Source organism: Plodia interpunctella, chromosome 16 (assembly GCF_027563975.2).
Source record: "Plodia interpunctella isolate USDA-ARS_2022_Savannah chromosome 16, ilPloInte3.2, whole genome shotgun sequence".
Lineage (NCBI taxonomy): Eukaryota > Metazoa > Arthropoda > Insecta > Lepidoptera > Pyralidae > Plodia > Plodia interpunctella.
The window spans coordinates 1,938,380-1,960,165 of NC_071309.1; the positions used below are offsets into that span (position 1 = coordinate 1,938,380).

A 21,786-nucleotide genomic window follows, 5' to 3' on the forward strand; every position below is an offset into this window, starting at 1 on the left:
CTGATTTAATTGAAACTAATATCGCTATCCCAGGTAATATTATAAATGCGAAAGTAATTTTGTCCTCACGCCTTATTTCTGGTAACACCTAGTTCTTTACGATTGTAACCTTTACCTTCACTGGATGATGTATTTAGGGTAATCAAAATGATGATATATGCATTATGAACGCGAAAGGAATATTAAAGTCCCGCTGACCTCAAATGTCTCTTAGCCCTTGACCACGTTATTTTATTTTGTAAATGTAGAACTAGCTATTTTGTAAACATGGTTAATCTAATGGATTGCTTCGAATGACATGAGCATGACATTCATTTGTTTTCTTTGAATTTGCCAATGCGAAGTTTTTTAATTTGAATTCCGTATAAGCTTTCGTATAACAAGTTTTTTACAAAAAATCATTGTCGGAAAAATCTTGTTGTTCAACGTTTGACAAAAACACCATGTCCATTCAATAAATCGTTTAGGAGTTCCCTCGTCGGAATCCGATCCTGGGTGCATCAACATGCTTATGATAATAATGCATTATCATGGAAATTTAATAGACGCGGAAAATTTCTACTCTGTAGGACAACCGGGAAGAGGTAAAATTTAACGATTTGATTACAGACATACAAATGCTTGTAAAAATTCACCTATCCCGGCTTAAAGTGACCTCCTTTAGGTAATTATAGTTAATAGATAATGTTCCTTCTTCATTTAACGTTCAGTTTGCTCGTTACTACTTCCAAGGACGATGTTTTCTTGCTAGAGAAAATGCTAGTGAACTTTTATATTAACTTTTGGTCACCAAATCGTATAAGTCATCATTCTTATATCATTCTATAGTAAGTCACTATAGGATGAGTCAGTCGTCCATTCCTTTGTTAGCCGCAAGTCCCTGACTCAGCGTTTACCACCAATCCGGTTAAAAGCTTCGCGCAACGGAAATTGCGAAACACAGGAAGTGACGATCAATGGGCGAATCAGGACTCAGGATATTAACATGTCATTAATAATACATGACACAAATTTAATTTCTAAATATGAGTAATTACATACTCACTAATAATTGTGACGTCACAGTATTGTATACTCACTAATAATTGTGACGTCACAGTATTGTATACTCACTAATAATTGTGACGTCACAGTATGGTATACTCACTAATAATTGTGACGTCACAGTTCGTAGGAATTTCGCAATAAAAATAAGCTTTGATTTATATTTATATATAAATATATTTATATTTTAACCAGTGTGACAAATACTTTAACCAAGCTTCAAAATCACTGTGCTTAAGGCTTCAAATGTTAATTAACTATCGCTGATCATAGTTCGATACAATACACTATTGCACCAAAGAAAAGTACTGTACTTAACTATCAAAATGCGGAAAATAAAAGTAACAAAAGCGAACTTATCGCTAAAGCGATCTCTTCCAGTCAACCTTCCTGCAGGAAGCAAACATGAAGTGAGGCATTGGTTTAACTATAAAAAACAACGATAAATAAAATAAAAATAAATCGTTCTCAGTCGTCGTCACTGTTCCGCGAAATATATCTGAAATTGCATCAAAGTTCCATTTCTAGTTTGATGTATTTCCTTTATGACTCTGTTGTAAAAATATGATTTTATCGAAAAATTGTTAACTAGCGAGTTCTCATATGCAAACTGTATTCGAATAAATTATTTATGCTTTAATGCTTGTCTGAGAAGGAATGAAAAGAGATCACGCGAGGAATGAGATAGAGACATAGCTCCTAGTATAGCTCCTATAAGTGATATGTACTGTAGCTGTAAAGCTTATAGAAATATAATATTTTTAAATTGTTATCATTATTTTTAGATCAAATAAAACTGTGTAAAACAAAACTGTCACCGGAAAGGACCAGTGACACGTTCATGTCTTTTATTTGACAAATCGATAGGCTTTAGTGGAGCCAATGAAGCGTTTCTCACTGGGGAGTAAACGCCTCCGCTGCGTCACGTCTTGTCACACGTCACATTGATACACACATATGTTTGGGTCCCCTTTTCGTTTCTCTAGGAGAAAATGTATTATTGTAATTTAAAAAAAAACAATTACCTATTACACAAATACAATTCATTTAATTTCTTAGACAGTTCATAAAAATGTTAAGCTAAAGTACGTTTTATCTTGTTCAGTTTTAACTGAGAGCGGCATCAAATTCAAAATCCAAATCATACACTAAGCCTTCACCACCTTCACGTTAAATTTTATGTTATATATTCATTTCTCAAAATGCCACACAAAACTACTGGCATTGCGTAACGACCACTGCCGAGAAGATATGCCGAAAGAAACTCATTTAAACAGCGTTGGTCCCTACCAAACCAGAAGACCTTACAATTGTTGTTTCTTAATTTTACTTTCTAATATTATAACAAAGTATATTGTTAAAGTATATTGTATGTTGATAAAGGTTCAATTAGTCTTTATGGATTAACTACTTGATCCTTGAAAACCTCTCAGTTCCTCTACTTTTATTCAGCTCTTCGGTTACTTACACATAGTTATCCTCTAAAGAATCGACCGTCGAGAGTCATTCAAGTGTTTCGTGTAAAAATAACATTATTTTATGAAATATAGCGGCCGAGGCTAGACCCAAATGTAGAAATAGCCGCGGCCTGAATGCCCGCTGTTATGCCTGCCATACAATATCGGCCATGATAGCCAACTTTCGACGTACATTGCTCAGTTTTAATGACGTGAGCTTTGTATGTATCGTTTACAAGGAATAACCGAATTTGGAAAAAATAATAATAAAAAGTGACTGTTGTCTTTTATATATTTAGTTTCATTTTATTTAATAAACTTTATTACATAAAATTATGAAAATGAAGTAAAAAAGATAGACTTTAACGACATAATGGCATTCACCAGTCCACGATTACACCAAACAGAGATAGCAAACCAAAGAATAGTACAACAATACAGTTACAAGTTACAGTGTCAATGATGCGTCATGCGGACGTAAATTAACACACATTGCGTAGTTTGTACGAGAGGTTTTATTTGCCTCAAAGAAAAACCAGTAATGTACGACGAGACTACCAAAATTTGACAAATTTTTGCCGATAGTGTATAGCCGGCGTAATGGAGGCATTAGATACACGAGGGTGCAGCGTACTGGGCTCGGCTGTAGACTGAAAACTATAGAATTTGCTACAGCTAATTTATTACATCTGCATAATAGCGTTTGCGAAATTAAAAGTGATAAAATTTTTCTTACTGTCATGTGCTAGCCAATTTTTTTCATATTTACAACCCTGAGATATGGTTAGATTGTAGTTTCTTTAACTGCTTTTAAATTAAACAACTTAACACTTGCTTTAAATTTAAAATTTAAGTCAGAAAATTGGAGTTTTTACAAATACTTTCTAGCAATGACTAAGACATAATTCGATTCATGCTACTCATGTTTATTGAGTAGGTATAGAAGTAAGGATCACTGAATAATGAAGTGATGGGACATTATAAAAATCGATATTATGTAAGCTTTAGATATCTCGACGAATTTATATCATATTTTTGATTAGTATGAACAAAATTTCATACAGGTGCAAACATTTAAAATTTGATGGTTATATAGTCTTAATGTTGGGAGTAAATATTATTTTTTAATCCTACAACCGACTGTACTTTTTTCTTCTTCTTAGCGTGGCTTCGTGGCAAATCATATTAATGAAGACCATGCATATATTTGTTCTTAACACAAGCCTTTTGATAATTTATACAACATTTGTGCAATGAACATCACTTCAACTTTACTAAGTAAGACGTTAACTTTAACCTGCGCATCCGCGTTATTTGGATAAAAAGGCGTTTTTTTTTTCAGGGCACGTCGAACTTGTTTTGTGCAATGCACCCTTAGGATGAGTTTGCGTTTTTCTGCGCAGGTTAAAGTTAACGTCATATTTGCTGGTGCAACCCACTCTTAGAGTGTGTCACTTGACTCTATGAATGTAAAAAAAAAGGTTTATCGCAGAAAATTGCAACGTGAAATGTCCAAACCCTTGAACTTTGGATGTATATCAGGGTTCAGCTTACGGCGATCATTAGTCTAATTATTATAAGTCACGCTTGGCTAATCACTCAAGAGGCTTTAGAAAGCCGCTTATGGTCTAGAACGTAGGGTGAAGCGAGATATTTAATAAAATCGCACTTTACAAATCTCTCTCTCTTTCTCATCAAGGTGTTCTTAATTACATTCTCTTTAATTTCTTATACAAATGGTAATGTCGATAACAATTTATTTAACTGTGATATTACGAACGTAGTATTTTATTGATTTTTGTATTGTTTCACCAATAGATAGAATTCCCTTAATTCATTACTGCTAATTCATTATAGTTTTACCAGAGCGACTTCTAAGCGTTCCCGAGAAAAAGTGTCGCGACACACAACGATGTTATCAACCATAGGATATTATCAACGGTAATAGTTTTTGAGCTAGACCAAGGACGGTTGGACATATGCACATGTCGATACTATAAGGGTTCTTTGTTTGAGGAACTACAGAACCTTAAAAACCAGAAGGAATCATTTACGAGTACATATATGGTTTTACGTATGTTGTCTATTTTTTGTTATTTTTTTTGTTATTATATAATTTCCTCTTGCCATCTCCGTTTAAAATTTTGAAACTATAATTACAAGTGCATAAGTAGTTTGATATCTTCGTTAACTTAACCAAATGGTAGTTAATTATAGGCGGAGTGTTTGTAACTTGGCACACAAGCGTGTAGTTAAACCTATTTATCAGCACGAAAGTTTCAAGTAGCAATTTAAAATGAAAACTACTTAAGTACGATCTCTTTTACATAAAAAACTTTTAAGTAGTTAATATGTATTATGTTTTCAATGTTATAATTATTGAAACAAAATATAATTATTCAACAAATTAATAAATTATGTATGTATGTATCCGCCTGTGAACCGAAAAGTTCTAGGTTCAAATCCTACTCGTGCCGAATGAGTTTAGTTTGTATACTAAACTGACTCGTGTATTAATAATTTTTTTAAGTCGCCACATGCTTCCGGCGAAGGAAAATATCATGAGGGAACGGTTGACGTTGAGTAATTTTAATTTATATATTAAGATTCTGGAAACCTAAATAAATCAATTTAGTTTTCCGTGTTTAGGTGTTTAAAATTTCGGAGGCACTTAGACGAGGCAATCAACAAGACCTTTATTTATCCTAATTTATATATATATTATATCCTAATTTGCGAAGGTGGTGGTGTGGCTGTATACATACTCATGTAAGTAGTTCGGAGAAGACAATGGCACTCCATTGATGGTGTGAAGAAAATTGTTGTGTGTGTTTCGTACCACGTAAAGACCACGAGCCTCAGCCGTGAAGAATACGACTATAAAGAAGAAACTTTAATCTTCACACACCTAGACATCGTCATAATTTCGAATCAGTGTAGCGATTACATTAGTGATATTTACACGAAATAAATACAGCAAGTAATAAAACTCTGGCCTAATTATTCAATCAGTAGCGAGCCGCAAATTAGACGGTCGCAGCAATAAAACGGCTAATCATAATATCTGTTTATAGAGTTTATTACTGACGCCCGAAATGTGAAATGCTGATATTTTTGATCGACACATCGTTTACAAAATATTTGCAGGTGGGCTGGATATGCAGTAATTATAGATTCGATTAATCCACATTCCACTGTATTACACACACACACACACAAATCTGCTAACATTAAACATGAAACTTGCAGCAACGAATAATACACCAACACCTATTGTGTATTAAAAATAAAATCCGGCCAAGTGAGAATGGGATTCGAACGGAAAATATGCACTTTATGATCCAATAACGGTTTCATTTTTACCCTTTGAGGTACGTAACCTTACGCCACGTGACGAGTGGTTCCGCCCTAGAATAGGACTACTCCTTATCTTCCCGTGGATGTCGTATAAGACGACTAAGGGACACAAAACTTAAATATCACGGACAATACTAATCTGTGGCTGTTATTTTTATCCCGCAATTACTATGCTGAAGCCCCGCGGCATATGCAGTACAGATATGGACAGTAGTATGATCGTAGGGTAACGTAGATAGGATATCATTATTTTGTAATGCATGTGTGCCATGGGCGTACCGAGATACGGGCTGGAAGGGGCTAGGGCCACTAAGCCATTTTAGCAATTATATTTCACCTAATTTACATTATCATTTTTAAACTTTGCTGTAATTATTTCTTTTTAAATTATTCGTACTATATGTTAGTTACATGATATTTGTTTTGCAGACAACCGGGATGACACCACTGATGTATGCGGTGAAAGACAATCGGACGTCATTCGTGGAGCGACTCATAGACCTGGGGTCGGACGTCGGGGCTCGAAACAACGTGAGTATACCCCATAGATAAAAGAAATATATATGTATACCCCTTCTTATAAATCGAGAGCTGTAAGCAGTTTATAAGCTAACTAACTTTTTCTTTCAATATCGTGACTTTCACACGGGCAAAGTTAGATAAATAAAATAATTTTCGCCGCAAAAGACACACACTCACGTTACATAAAACATAAATTAATAAATTATGATATACATAACTCGAATTCTAATCGTGTCTCACAGTGATGTATTGGTTTGTAAGCTTTGAGAGAAATTATGTAATTATAATTATATACTAAACAATAGGTATTAAAAAAAATATATTAACGCTAATGTTTAAAAGTAGATGTAATTTTAATTGAAATGGACGTTAACAAGTACCTATATTTAAAAGTCCAATTTCATGATAAATGACTTAACTTTCATAAAGCATTTATTTTGAAATCCTACACGAACATAGAGGATTGCGATTTGAAGTCTTAACACACTCAACCGCATCACTAACTAATCTAACTATATAACAAATATCTTAGTATGCTGCCAGTATTCTTGGAACTGTGCCTCGATCAGACGCAGTTATTTTTGTAATATTTATTTAGTTTTAATGTTTATTTAATGAGTTTTATTCGATTAATGTTTTCTGAGTAAATAGAGTTTAAAAAACTAATAAATTAAACACAAAACTGCAATTCATGTCAATGTCGTCGTAACCTTTCCAGTAGCAATGTGCTACGAAGCGTCTACGGGTACGAGCTACGACCGTAGGCATAAGCTACGAGCTACATGGAGCGTGAAATGACCTTGAACGAGCCAGCGCTAGAGCATGCATTTTGATCTGATAGCTCGGCCTTGGATTTATTTTCAGCTTATTGAATTTAAATATATTAAACTTTGACATTATTTAAATCTTGATTTCATAAATATAAATATAATAAATAGCCTTTTATTCAGATCAAGTTAAATAAATTAAGACTCACTACATAAACATTTTTTTTTATTTACATTACTGATGATACAATATTTTGTGTTATTCCAGGTTATATTCAATCCGTCCAGTAGATTTTGTGTGAAAAAGTAACAAACCTACACACATACATACTCACAAATTGTATAATATTAGTAGAATTTCAATCGATTTATAAAAAGGTCCTCTTATATAATATGATTGGAATTAATATATTTCTTATTCCTTCGAATTTCGCGACTCTGGCTCTTTCTACCTCGTGAGGGGCGTAGACGTGATATTATACAATATCACGTTTATGACTAAACATAACGTTGTAACATGTTGTAACATGTTAAGCTACTAAACATAACGTTAAAATATATTTTGAAGCATCAAACTCACAAATTCCATAAACAATATAAATTAATCACAGTACTTAGTAATAGGTCCCTAAACCAAACCCCATGTAATTTTCACGTATTTACATTAATTAACGTTTGTGCTCTGAATAATTATTGCTACTTTGCTACATACATATAACATACAATGATTACGAAAGAAAGTAGAACGAAAGAGTAATTTCCCGAAGGCGGGCTTGAGCCAGACGCGTAAAGACGGGTGTCCAGTGCAAGCGAGAGATTTGACAGATATTAAAACTATCCTACAACTATTTAACGAACACCGGGCTCCTACGCAGAACGGCCGTGGAAGAAACCGGGAAAATGCTCAGATGAGAGTAACATTTTTTTTATTGATTGTATTTATACATATATATATATATATATATATATATATATATATCCATATCAGTATACTAGCCTCTGCTGGTATACTGAGATGCAGGCCCTGTTTAGACAGACACGAGTCTCTCACATTTTTTAATTAAAAAATGCATATTTATTTTTATCCTTATAGGTATTAATGTAATAACTACATATAATAAATGAAATTGTTTGTAATGTATAATTGAAAAATGTAGGACTATATAATCCGCGTCCCAAAAGACTAACCCAAAAGGACTCACGCAGACGTGGCGCTGCAATAGCTGACAATGACAAGAGCAACGTACCGACCAACGGATATTAATGATAGTTCCATATAGCCGCGGGACTTTCGTGGACTCTATAGTATAGCTTATAAAGCAACACAAACTTTACCGGTCAAGCAGCGCCGCCACCGCAGATGTGTCGATAAGACGCGATTTATGCTCGGCTATGGGGTCAGACATGTGACTAACGATCAGGGAACCAATGCAAACATTAGTTTTATATTTTCAAACTTTCAACACTTTCATAAAGCGTATATTTTTGTGACTGTTAGATTGTTTTGAAATTGCCTGTGGAGGATTCCTTGCGATGTTTCCTCCCACAGTTAAATGGTAAAATGCCAGTAGAATTGAATCGTAATCAATTCGCTTCATATAATATTAGCTGCACCACTCCGTTTGTCATCTTTACTATTATTATAAAGAGGTAGTCGTTTGTGAGTTTGTATGTTTGAGGCTCCAAATCCAAATCTCCCAAACTACCGAACCGATTTCAAAAAATCTTTTAGCATTAAAAAGTTACATTATTCAAGATTGCTATAGAAATAAATATAAAATATTTTATCTCAAAATTCCTACGGGAGCGAAGCCCCGGGCAACATCTAGTTCTTTATAATTATTGAAACGTAATATTTATTTAAAGAAAACTTACGTTTTTAATTCTATGCACAGTAGCGCCATCTACTTTATAAAGCGCCATTGACTATCGGACTTTTTGGCCAAATCCTACGGGAATCGCGTACTTTCCAGATAAAAGGACCCTATGTGTTAACCCAAGGTATCAGGTGCCTCAATAGCAAATTTCATACAAATTGGCTTTGCCGTTCACCTTGATAATATTAGTGGGGTTTATAAGCTCATGTAGAAGTAACAGGCATTCGAGGACGACGCAATACTTACATTTATATCGTTTCTAATGAGCTTATTATAAAATTAAATGTTAAATTGGAAAATCCGTAGTTCATGTTGAGATTCGTACGAATACATAATAAATAACATAGGCTAAATTTTCTCTAATAATACGAACTAAGTTACAGTTGTTATGTAAAGATTTATCAGACTTAAGTCTTAAGATACCAAATACATTTGTCTCACTTGTAAAACGAAATCAACTGCCCACTGCCAAAGCTCAGGTGAAGTAGCGGCGGCGCAACAAACTTCACCGCAGCCTTTTCTACAAAGACCTCAATTAGCAAAGGTCATTCTGAATCATACCGTGAAGTTGTGTAAAATTGGCTGCCATTGTAGGTGACTAACTGACTCGCGGTCACGCAACAAACTTAAGTATTATTATGTACTACTAGTTGCGCCCCCGGGCTTGGCTCCCGTGGAAATTTCAGGATAAAAAGTACCCTATATGTTATTCCAGGTTATATTCCACACGTGTACCAAATTTCATAACAATCCGTCCGTAGATTTTGCGTGAAAGTGTAACAAACATACACACATACACCCTCACAAACTGTCGCATTTATAATATAAGTAAGATATTTATTAGCACGATGACTCCTATTTTGTACATGTCAAGTTTAGTGTTTGGTTCGCGCCCTAGAATAAGAACACTCCATATCCTCCCATGCATGGCGAATTGACAGCTGAGAAGCAGCAACAGCACTCCCAAAGAGGGATTATGCGATGTCGTAAAACCGCAACTGAACGACTGCGACCGGTAGTAATAATATAATTCATAATGAATTTGATTGATGTGCGATTGCTGTACTTTGTTCGTAGTAACGGTAATCCAATTGGTTTAAGAATGTCATGATTCAAATGGAGTGTTATAATATCTGCTAGTTCAATCATCTAGTATAATTTTTAATCATCATCATATCGAGTGCGTTATTTCTAAAACTGGTGTCAGATTTTATTCAAGTCGCCTAAAGACATCTGGCATGACTTTTATGACTACTTACCGCCATCTAGTGGCAGGTAGTCGCATACACACTAGTGAACTAAACTGCCCACCAGAGTGCAGGTTTCCTCACGATGTTTTCCTTCACCGGAAGCAAGTGGTGGTCTATGAAAACTACAATGTATGAGTCAGATTGGTATACAAACTCATATGGCACGAGTAGGATACGAACCTAAAACCTTTTGATCCACAGTCTGGCGTCTTAACCATTACACCACCACCGCTTCCTATAATTTTTAATTAAGTACCATAAAAACTTAAATTTAATTTGGCATAAAAAATGCCTTCACATAGATTGACTTATTTACCTACTACTTACATAGGTTATTAAGTGGACATTATGTCGTCTTACAATCATAGACACAGATCAACAAAAAGAAAAAAAAACCTTACTATTCACATCAACGATAATACATAAAGGCCGCGGTCAAAATTAACTGAAGATTACAAGCTCGCAATTTTCTTGCAAAACATAAACCCGGCGAAGCACGCGATGTTTGTCGCAGGAAAACATGGATTTTCGTATAACACGTAACTTGATCTTGTACAATTAATATTGAAATCATATAAAAATATATTTATAATGAGAATCAAAATGCAGAACTAACGACGAAAGTACGCTTATTTGATAGTTATTCTGATGGTTTTTTAACATTTCATTTTAAAAATATGCCTCCCATCCTCAGAAAGAATTTCATGACGTGACTTCATGATTTTGGTGTGAAACTCTTACGAGTTTAATATATTTTAACCAGAACAAAAAATAGTAAATGGCGTAATCAATAAAACTGATAAATTTTAGTGACAATTTCATTATCATTATCATGACTAAGCTAGCCAGGAACATTTCATTTTAAACTAACGCCAAAAGAATATTGTCAAAGACATTTAAAAATATTAAAATGCAGGCCACAAAAAAAAGTATTTTAAAAATCTAATTGAAAATTGCATTCGTTTTTTAACATGTTTGTCTTCCTACACAATGAACACATTGTTTTAAATTTTAATTGTTATTTTAACCTTACCTAAATTGCAGGACAACTACAATGTTCTGCACATATCGGCCATGTATGCTCGGGAGGACATTGTCAAGTTGCTGTTGTCCAAACGCGGAGTGGACCCCTTCGCTACAGGCGGGGTGAGTTCTGACTTCTTGTTACTTTTCCAGTGTAAAGTTAATGCTGGTGCCAGATTCTTTTGGAAGACGTTATCTAGTTACTAATAGAAAAGTTTTGTGGTAGTACTAAAAGTGGAGTACCTAGACCTCTTTATTACAGTCCGAGTTCTACTCAATCAAATTTATTGTATATATCAGATTTCAGGCCGTAATTTATTGTATATTAAATTATCAGATTTCAGGCCGAGCATAGATCAGAGTAGATCAAAAAATATTCAGTAGATAAGATTAATTTTTGTATAGACTAATTTATATAGTTTTAAAGATGGCATTAAAAAAAAATTATAGCTAGAGCTAAGATCCTAACTAGCGACTAGCTATAGCACTATTATATAGCACTTTTATGACAGATATATTCACTCGCAAATTTGGCTCATGTCATGACATGTGTCATCAACTGAAAAGTCGACTATAGATTCAGTCTAGTGGACTTTTTCAAGAGTTCATTGACAATGTCTATTTCACACATTCGTTTTAATCGTCTTCATTCTCAATTCATCTTCTTCCTCTATTCGCAGAGTCGGCAACAAACAGCGGTGCACCTGGTGGCGAGCCGGCAGACCGGCACAGCGACCAGCATCCTGCGGGCATTGCTCACCGCCGCCGGCAAGGATATACGACTCAGAGTTGATGGGGTAACAATTTTTACTTAATTTTAACGTATACTAGAAAATAAAACGTAATAAATTTAAACCTACCTGAAGAATCGCATTATCTATTGGCGAAAACCGCATGTATATCTGTGCTTGAGTTTATCGCGAACAGACAGAAAGACGCGGAAAAAAAAATTTTTGATATGGACTATGGACTGGATATATAACATTGACTGATCGATTTACCTAACTGCCTATCAATCTATTTCACAAAGTTAAAATTTTTACAGAAGTCCGCCATAACAGTATCCATTTCAATGATAATCAACTTACATTTGTTTAGCATTCCTTTCTATTGTAAATTCGTTGAATGAAATGGAACATACAACAATATCAATATATTGCAAAACGAAACCGCACAAAAATTCGTATATCGCGTGAACTTATCAGATACAAGCTTTAAAATGATATGAACAGCCTGATTTGTAAACGGTCGCAATAGTGAATAGACAGGGATGCAACGTGGTGGTGGAATGGATCGCGTGCGAGCTCGCCTGGCACCGCCACCCGCCGAGCTGCTACCCCCGAAGCACTCGACACAGCCGGTAAACAAAACCCTATCAACCCCAGCCACTAATAGAAGTTAATAAAACTTCACGACTCCAAACCACTACGTGACGTCGCACGCACCAACCGGCTATATTAATTGTTAGCATCAGCTCCACTAATCAGCTCGATCGCCGACGTTTTAGGAGTTTTGGGGACATTCCAATAGTAAGCCCCACCACACGAATAGAAACTAGCTAATTATCCGACGAGCTTTACTCGCGAAGTAAACGTCATAACGCGAATTTACAATGCAAATCACTTGCGGAATATTACTTATAGCGTCAGCGCTGAAATTCAAAATTATTAATTTTAATACACAAAGTCTCAGTCGGTCCCTCGTCACGACTAGAGCTAGGCTTGCGCTATGTCAGTCCTCGACAATTTTATGTTGTAACTGCAATGGATCATGTACGTATTGCCAACAATTGTGAGGGTGGTTGAGTTTTCAATATGATCGCATTGGAATTCAGCGTGAAGCACGACAGTCAATCGATTTTACATTTTGGCGAATGGCTGCGAAGATTGCAGTGCAAAAGTATTCTGTGTGGTGTCACAGTTAGGAGGGTTTCGTGCAGTGGCTCGCCGCAGACGGCGCGGGGTGTTTGTGGAAAGATGCCGCATGAATTCTGTGCCAATTGAAACTGAGCTACCTATTGGTAACGGGTATTCGGGGACAGCAATGTCCGATAGCGGACGAGATGCGCCTCGTAGTGCATTCGGGTCAGGTGTGCGCACGCCGCCGGCAACATTGCAGCCAAAAGACCTGCAGAAGTTGGAACTCAGCTACATTGAGCTGAACAAGGAGCGAGCGAAACAGAAAGAGTGGAAAAAGTTAATTCGCGACGTGGTGTTGCAGAGAGGGAAGATCCCGCTGCTGCTGGCGGTGGAAGCCGGCAACCAAAGCATGGTACGCGAGCTACTCAGCGCACAGACCGCCGAGCAACTGAAGGTTTGTACTTCTAACTTCTCTCCATAATCATGCCGCTTATTTCTTTATATATGTATCTTCAGTAATCACTGTCATTAGCTTTGATAGAATATCCGACATCACTAATTAAAATTCCAAATTTACACTGCATTGGGTTGCCTCCAAAAACTAGTTGTTGATCAAATAAGTGTATAATTTTGATGCTGAAATAGATACAATTCTATATTATGTAAGGAAAATTGAGGAGAAATACACTAATATCACTGTAGATACACATATCACATTTACGTTGCGCTGTTAGTACTCCGATGGTCCACACAAGCAGCAGAGGGAATGGGGTGCCATCACCGTGGGTAGCCGCTTGAGGTGTGTCTATTATGTAAGTATTTACAGAGTGGAGTGTCTTTTGCACCCTTCCGTATACTTGGTCTCAATTGAAACCTAAGTTTTCCAAATTCAGGTGTAGAGGATGTAAGATCCAACACGTTCTGTAATATTATTACCTCGTAACCCTAGTAATATTTCCTTCGAAATAATAGTAATATAAAATCGAGAGGAGAAAAAGAGAAAATTTGTACAGTTACATTGGTGGTGTGCGTGACGTTAGTTTGTGGCTAAATTTACTTAACATTTATTTGCAAAATAGAACAGATTAGCATTTTCATTGAAAAACTTTGTATTACTAATTCCATTAGCCATCATATCTTTGAATAGCATTAGCCAGTCTTTTCTTTTTCTTGCACCAGTTTAAGTCAAATAAACCGTTGGGTTTTTTGTAGTTTACACATAATAAAAGATGGAGCAAGAGATAGGGTATATACAGACCGAAAGGCTTAAAGAGCACGGCACTGCAGTGGGCACTGTTATTGCACTTTGGCGTGACTTATTTTCTTTCCGACCTATCCTTTTTATCGTTTACCTTTTTGTTTATACTACTGAGCAAGCAAACAGGGCCCACCTGATGGGAAATGGTAACCGCAGCATTTTAATTATTGTAATGAAAATTGGCATTTAGTAGCGTTTATCACTCATTTATCTTCTGTTCTCGTTATACTATATTCCTATGATTCCGATATGATTTCGATCATGACCGTGGCTTGACATTTTAACAACTTGTAGTTTTTGTTTTCCTAACTTCTCTTTTATGTCAAATATTTCAGATCTCTTCTCTTATATCCGTCAATTCTATTTGATGATCGCTTGACATTTTGTAGGCATTTCGTAAGTAAGGTATTTATTTTTTATATTTTCGATATTACCTTATCTAAATCCAGTGTTTCAGCTATAATCTTCTATTTTCTCCATCTCTTTCATCAATTGTTAAATCCCATGTGCTTACCACACAAACCAGGCTTCCACACCAGCGGGCGACACAGCCTTGCACCTGGCCGCCCGGAGACGAGACGTGGACATGGCTCGGATCCTGGTCGACTACGGCGCTGCCGTGGATGCTGTCAACGGCTCCGGCCAGACGTCATTACACATCGCCGCCGCCGAGGGTGACGAGCCCCTAGTCAAGTACTTCTATGGCGTCAGGGCGAACGCTGCCATTGCTGATAATGAAGGTAAATTATTTATTTAACAAGTTTAAATTAAACTTAAAATACAGCTCATCAAAGTTATCGCCATGCGGCAACGTACCCAAAAGACTTGCAAGCTTCCAGCCCTTTGGTCACACGGGACAGTTCGACCAGTCTTTTTGGAATATAGGTACTTAAAAAGTTTATTTATTTATTTATATTCATGCCCTCCGTTTAAATTTGCTTTCATGATCCGTGAAACATGTAGGATTAAGTTTTCTTTTAACACCACATTGTAAATAATGTACCTAAACTCTTGTTTTGCAAATAAATTTTCTTTGTCTTTTTTGACACTTGGAAATAAAATTTTATGGTGTAGTGTCGTTTTATTGCAATAGTCTACAGCCGTCCCAAGTTTAAATCATATTAGTTCCATTATATTCACTAACTAATTATGTCCCTCTCTAGCTCTGCAATTAAGTATCTCACCTATCTCACCAAAAATAACCTTAATCCAATGCTTCATTTTGACTTCATTTTGAAAGAGTACAAACAAACACACTTTCATATTTATTATAGTATGATTTCTTGTAAAGTAAAAAAAAAAATATTAATTAGTATAGCAAGCTTTGATTATAAACTTAACCAAAAACTTGCAAAAAATATTAGCATGAAACGTGGTCCACTTGTCGTCCAAGGCGAAATTTTTATTACAGTTGTCTAATTGCGTGACTGTAGGACCTTGCACCATGGACCTTTCTAGAGGTGGAATTAGAATACGTAAAATATATCTTAGCTTTTAAATAGTTACAAAGCAAATAGCTTGCTTTAATAACAATAATCTCAACCTATACGATTAATAAAATATTAATTATTATATTGAGTTTGTTTGTTGTGTTATCTCTGAAATTTGGAGTACCTAATATGATTCACAAACTAGTTTCTGTATATAAAGAAAGTTTCACGATATTCCCATGGGAGCAATGCCGCGGTGCCTAGTAATATTAAGCTGCTTATTACTTTAAGATATCAAACGCATTGCTATTGTAAGTCGTCAGGCGTTAAGCGATGTTAGCATTACACAAGGCGCTTCCTTTATTGTGAGAAATGCCAGTATACACTATCGACTTCGACCATGATCGAGGCAAATCGAAGTGGTAACATCAATGTTATGAATGATTGATTTTGGAAATGATTGCTTCCTCAAGAAGATTGACAGATCGTAATGACAGCGCGGCCGCGGGGCGTTCGAAACGCTCTGAGAAACACCCTAGAAAGAAACTAACTACATTTAATTAGTTTTACCAATTTATTTACTGACAGAGGAGCGATTGCATTCGTGTTATTTATTTTTGTTTTTACAAGCGTTTATTTTGTTAGGTACCTACGTTTGTTTGTTCGAGAGGAATCTTTTACCTCAAAGATGCAGATATAATCAGTTGTTTGAGCTGAAATGGCGTGCAAACGTTTATTCTGGACGACTGTGCATTGATGACAATGAAAATATTGTGGCAATACATAATTAACTTCGGCATAAGTAACAGTCAACAGCACATCAAATTACCCTGCCTGAACCTCTATGACGCGGTAATAGCGGCGAGTTTGAGTTAATGTGCTGTTGACTGTACCAAAATGAAATCCACTTCCAGACCGCACGCCCATGCACTTGGCAGCAGAGAATGGCCACGCTGCCATCATCGAGCTCCTGGCAGACAAGTTCAAGGCATCCATCTTCGAGAGAACCAAGGATGGGAGTACTCTCATGCACATTGCATCTCTTAACGGTCACGCCGACTGCGCCATGATGCTTTTCAAGAAGGGCGTCTATCTCCATATGCCAAATAAGGTTAGTTTCAAGTTTGAGGTGTCCACCATCAAGAGAAACAAATATTGCAGCATTCTCATGCGTCCAATATGCAGCTCTCAACGATCATTTTCGTTGCAGCATTCGTTCGTTCGGTCAAAAAGACGTTCCGTTAGCAAAATAACGTAAGGACGTACGATTTGCACCTTATCACACCCAAAAACGAGAGGACCACGTATGACAAACTGCGTATGATAGCTCTTACATATATATCTTATATATATAAGTACAAGTACATTTTCGAGAGTAAGATGGCGGCAACCCCTCCCTTAGCATCTCTAATCTGCGCGATGATGCTTTTCAAGAAAAGTGTCTGTCTAATCTCCAACCAAAATCCGTATGCCCAATAAGATAAAAACAATATATCTTACCATCCAAAAATACATTAAAAGGAATTAGAGCTCATACAGCGTCTCTCAATGGACATAAGTAATAGTACCTATTTACCATGTCCATACGTACTCAATAAATTATCTGGAGCTTAAAGTTGAGGATGGATTTATTTATGAATAGGCTTAACTAAATTGTTTTTCTACTAATCTACTCAAAATTAGTGAATAGGTCAAGGTCTGACTGGCAGATTTCGCTTAGGTAGGTAGTTAGGTACCTGTGCATTTCTTTAATCAAGTCCGGCCCGGTAGCCCCCGTCCTTGGGCAAACGGAAATGGAAATTTTATGTTCCCACTTAACTCATAAATTAGGTGTACATATGTAGGTATGTTAAGCGTCATGTTTGTACTACTTTAGTCAACTATTTTAATTAAGTATTAAAATTCTGTTGTAACAAAACATAGGTGGGTACTCTCATATGGATGGGTAAAAAAATATATCCATCAACTGAGACATATAAAAAAATGGCTCACGTAATTTAAAGGGTATATACATAGAAAGAAAAAAACACGCAACATGCCTTTATGTGCTGCAGTAATACATACCTATTACCTATTCATATATGAGCAATCATTGATATTTAGTCGACACCATAACTGACTCTCTGGCCCACTATTTTGTCACACTAAAGCCGCCAGCTCGGCTTCTACCTCGGCACGGGCAACGTAAAATATTACTTAGGTACCTAAATATCGATAGCGAAAGCTAAAAGAAATATAAATCTAATTCACTTTGTCATGTTTAAATTATTATTGGGGCTCAAGTAGTCAACGCATGTCCAGTTACCCTAAATTAATATTTATGCCGCGGTAAAAAGGGCGAATTTGCAATTAATTCTGGTAGGCTGATGCTCTGCTTACTTTAATTTTCACTTGTGTACTTAATACTATTCTAGTCATAAAACTCTTGTGTTCAGGATGGAGCTCGAAGCATACACACAGCGGCAAGGTACGGTCACGTGGGCATCATCAATACGCTGCTGCAGAAAGGGGAGAGTGTGGATGTGACCACTAATGTAAGTTCCAATCTTGGTTGTTTCCTTGCAGATACATTATCATGTCTTACAGAGTAGAGCGTTGCGAAACTCGAAGGCAACGTTTTAATGTACGGTGGGCTTATTGATGGAATTGACATTAAATAGTCGGTAACAGTTTACTCATGCATCGACTATGAGAAAAAAATCATATTTATAGTCCTTTTCCTTGATTGACTTTTACAATCTGAGCGAAATAAGAAGCAGCTGGCAGATTCTATGTTCTTATTTCCCATACCGGTATAGAGGAGGAAGAAATTGCCTTACAAGTAGCTCCAAACTATGAAACAGGCAAACAGATCGCCAAATGTTGGCGATCTGTTTAGTTTCAAATTCATCCTTCCCCCAAAAACCCAGTCGCGATTTCTATTCTGACGATTTTATTCAATTTCGGTTGAACACAACGCAACTAGGTATTACAAGAATTTATTACTTTGTCCCATTCCCAGTCCCATAATATTGTTGACAATGTTGACCAAAAAATCATACTGATACAAATTAAAATGAATATAATAAATCGAGGCATTTCTTTCAGGATAACTACACAGCGCTTCATATAGCTGTCGAGTCGTGTAAACCGGCAGTGGTGGAGACGTTACTTGGGTATGGGGCTGACGTCCACATACGAGGTGGCAAGCAGAGGGAAACCCCCTTACATATTGCGGCCAGAATTCCTGATGGTAAGTAAAAACCGATCCGAAAACTACTAACCTTTTAAATTACTATTTAATAAAAGCTAAAATGGATTATTATCTACATCGGCGGTGCTCGTGCTAGTGAGTGTCGTTGTTTAACTATAAAATGGTTATCTATCATAGTTTTTTCTTTAGTAACTACAAATGAAGTTCTTCAAAGGGTATGAAAACAAATGTGGTCGTCCAAATCAAAAGGGACCTTATGGCGGCTAGCACTAAATAAAGACGTAATTGCTAGCCGCCATAAGGTCCCTTTTGATTTGGACGACCACAAATTATTCAGTATTTAAGCAACTTTTGACTAAGTTAAAGACACAGTACAGTTTACGATTTAAATTTTTTCTTAAATACAAGAGTGTTGATTGAACTCTCTTATTTCAACAACTTCATTATTTTGTAACATATTGCATAAACAATCTAAAAATGTAAACTTCAGGTGACAAATGCGCGTTAATGTTGCTGAAGTCGGGAGCTGGCCCAAACAAAGCAACCGAGGATGGTATGACTCCCGTGCACGTGGCCGCCAAGTTCGGGAACCTTGTCACACTCGCGCTGCTTCTGGACGATGGTGGAGATCCCTTGAGGAAAACTAAGGTAAATTAATGTGACATGGTTCTAGGTTAACCTGAACCTTGTCATTTTCGCGCTGCTTCTATTTCTAAGTCTTATTCTTCTAGCTAGGTCTAAGAGGAAATTTATAAGAGGCATGAGTCCAGATGCTGAGTTACTGAGACTGCCTAATAGGTATATGTGTATTTAAAATAAAGACAAAAGACCTGTCACAACCCAAAGAGCAATATTTGTTATCTGTAGATATGATGATGACATGATGGAACAAGAAAAAGAAACAAAATTAATAAAATTGTTTATAATCCTAGTGAAATATACAATATATTTGTTATCTCAAAACCTTACAGAATTTATTTTTCTAATAAATAACACAAATGTAATATGTAACTATACTTGTATGTAAATCAACCAGTATTTTTATATTGTTGATACTTATTTAATTCATTTGTGGTGAATTAATTAATTTATTATTAATTGTTACTTCCAGACTGGAGAAACGCCATTACATTTAGCATGCCGCGGATGTAAACCCGATGTCGTGAGACATTTGATTGAATTTGTTAAAGATCATAAAGGAGAAAGCGTTTCGACTTCATACATTGACGCCGTCGACGAGGATGGTGCCAGTGCCTTACATTATGCATGCAAAATTACGTCAGAAGAAGTGAAAATAGCTTCAGCCGACAGACAAGTAGTCAAATGTTTAATAGAAAACGGAGCTGATGTTACTTTAATAACGAAACATAACCATGAAACTGCATTTCATTTCTGCGCTATTGCTGGTAATAATGATGTGATGACCGAAATGATAACGCATATGTCTTCAGCCGATGTTGGCAGAGCGTTAAACAAACAAAATTCTATCGGATGGACTCCTTTACTTATTGCATGTAATAGAGGACATATGGAACTCGTGAATACGCTTCTAAATAACCATGCCAGAGTTGACGTGTTTGATGTAGAAGGACGGTCAGCGTTACATTTGGCCGCCGAACATGGCTATCTCCAAGTATGCGATGCCTTACTTACAAATAAAGCGTTTATTAATTCTAAAGCAAGAAATGGTAGAACAGCCCTTCATTTAGCTGCTATGAATGGATACGCACATTTAGTTAAATTTTTAATAAGAGATCATAACGCTATGACTGATGTTCTTACTTTGAAGAAGCAAACGCCCTTACATTTATCAGCGGCCAGTGGGCAGATCGAAGTTTGTAAACTATTGTTAGAACTGGGAGCTAATATTGATGCTACGGATGAATTGGGACAAAAGCCAATACACGCAGCAGCGCAAAATAATTATTCTGAAGTGGTACAGTTATTTCTACAACAGCATCCTAATCTGGTCATGGCTACAACGAGAGATGGGAATACGTGTGCGCACATAGCTGCTATGCAGGGTTCCGTGAAAGTGATTGAAGAATTAATGAAATTTGATAGGACCGGTGTGATATCTGCTAGGAATAAATTGAATGATTCTACACCTTTGCAATTGGCTGCTGAAGGCGGCCATGCGGACGTTGTCAGGGTTTTAGTAAGAGCTGGTGCGTCTTGTACAGATGAAAATAAGGCTGGACTTACAGCTGTTCATCTCGCAGCTGAACATGGACACACTAATGTGTTAGATGTGATGAGATCTACAAACACTTTAAGAATTTCTAGTAAAAAATTGGGTCTCACGCCTTTACACATAGCAGCTTATTATGGACAAGCAGGTATGAATATTTTATTACAATATTTTGCCACTATCTCTGCAATAACTTATAACAAAAAATCTGTGGTTGTTGGTAGTTTCTTTACAATTAAAACATATAATATAGATTTATTCAAAGTATTACACTTATTTTAAATATCTTGTTTATCTACCTACCTACCTGTTTTGTTTTCTTTAGTCAATTTCCTGTAGGAAATTGCTTTAGTGATAACGCCAACAATGTAATTGTATCAACCTATATTTATATTGTAAGTAGGTACTCATTCTGGTGCAATAAAATGTTAATTAATTATATTGTGGCAACTTTAATAAGCCATGGATATCTAGTTTATTGGGACATTCATGTTGATATTTATTTATCATTATCATTATCGTAAAAAAAATGCCATTAAATTTGGAAGATTCGGCTAT

General features: G+C 36.1%; 1 protein-coding gene across 3 annotated transcripts in view; it reads left to right on the plus strand.

The window, feature by feature from the left end:
• The window catches only part of nompC (no mechanoreceptor potential C), a 38,777-nt gene that overhangs the window by 8,577 nt on the left and 8,414 nt on the right, over positions 1-21,786 (plus strand). For all 3 annotated transcript variants that reach the window (XM_064436483.1, XM_053756936.2, XM_053756935.2), the window contains exons 2-11: positions 6,288-6,389; positions 11,319-11,420; positions 11,978-12,094; positions 13,518-13,610; positions 14,941-15,154; positions 16,759-16,955; positions 18,280-18,378; positions 18,932-19,076; positions 19,528-19,685; positions 20,149-21,376. In XM_064436483.1, the coding sequence (XP_064292553.1) occupies positions 6,288-6,389; positions 11,319-11,420; positions 11,978-12,094; positions 13,518-13,610; positions 14,941-15,154; positions 16,759-16,955; positions 18,280-18,378; positions 18,932-19,076; positions 19,528-19,685; positions 20,149-21,376 (2,455 nt within the window). The remainder of the gene's footprint in view (positions 1-6,287; positions 6,390-11,318; positions 11,421-11,977; positions 12,095-13,517; positions 13,611-14,940; positions 15,155-16,758; positions 16,956-18,279; positions 18,379-18,931; positions 19,077-19,527; positions 19,686-20,148; positions 21,377-21,786) is intronic.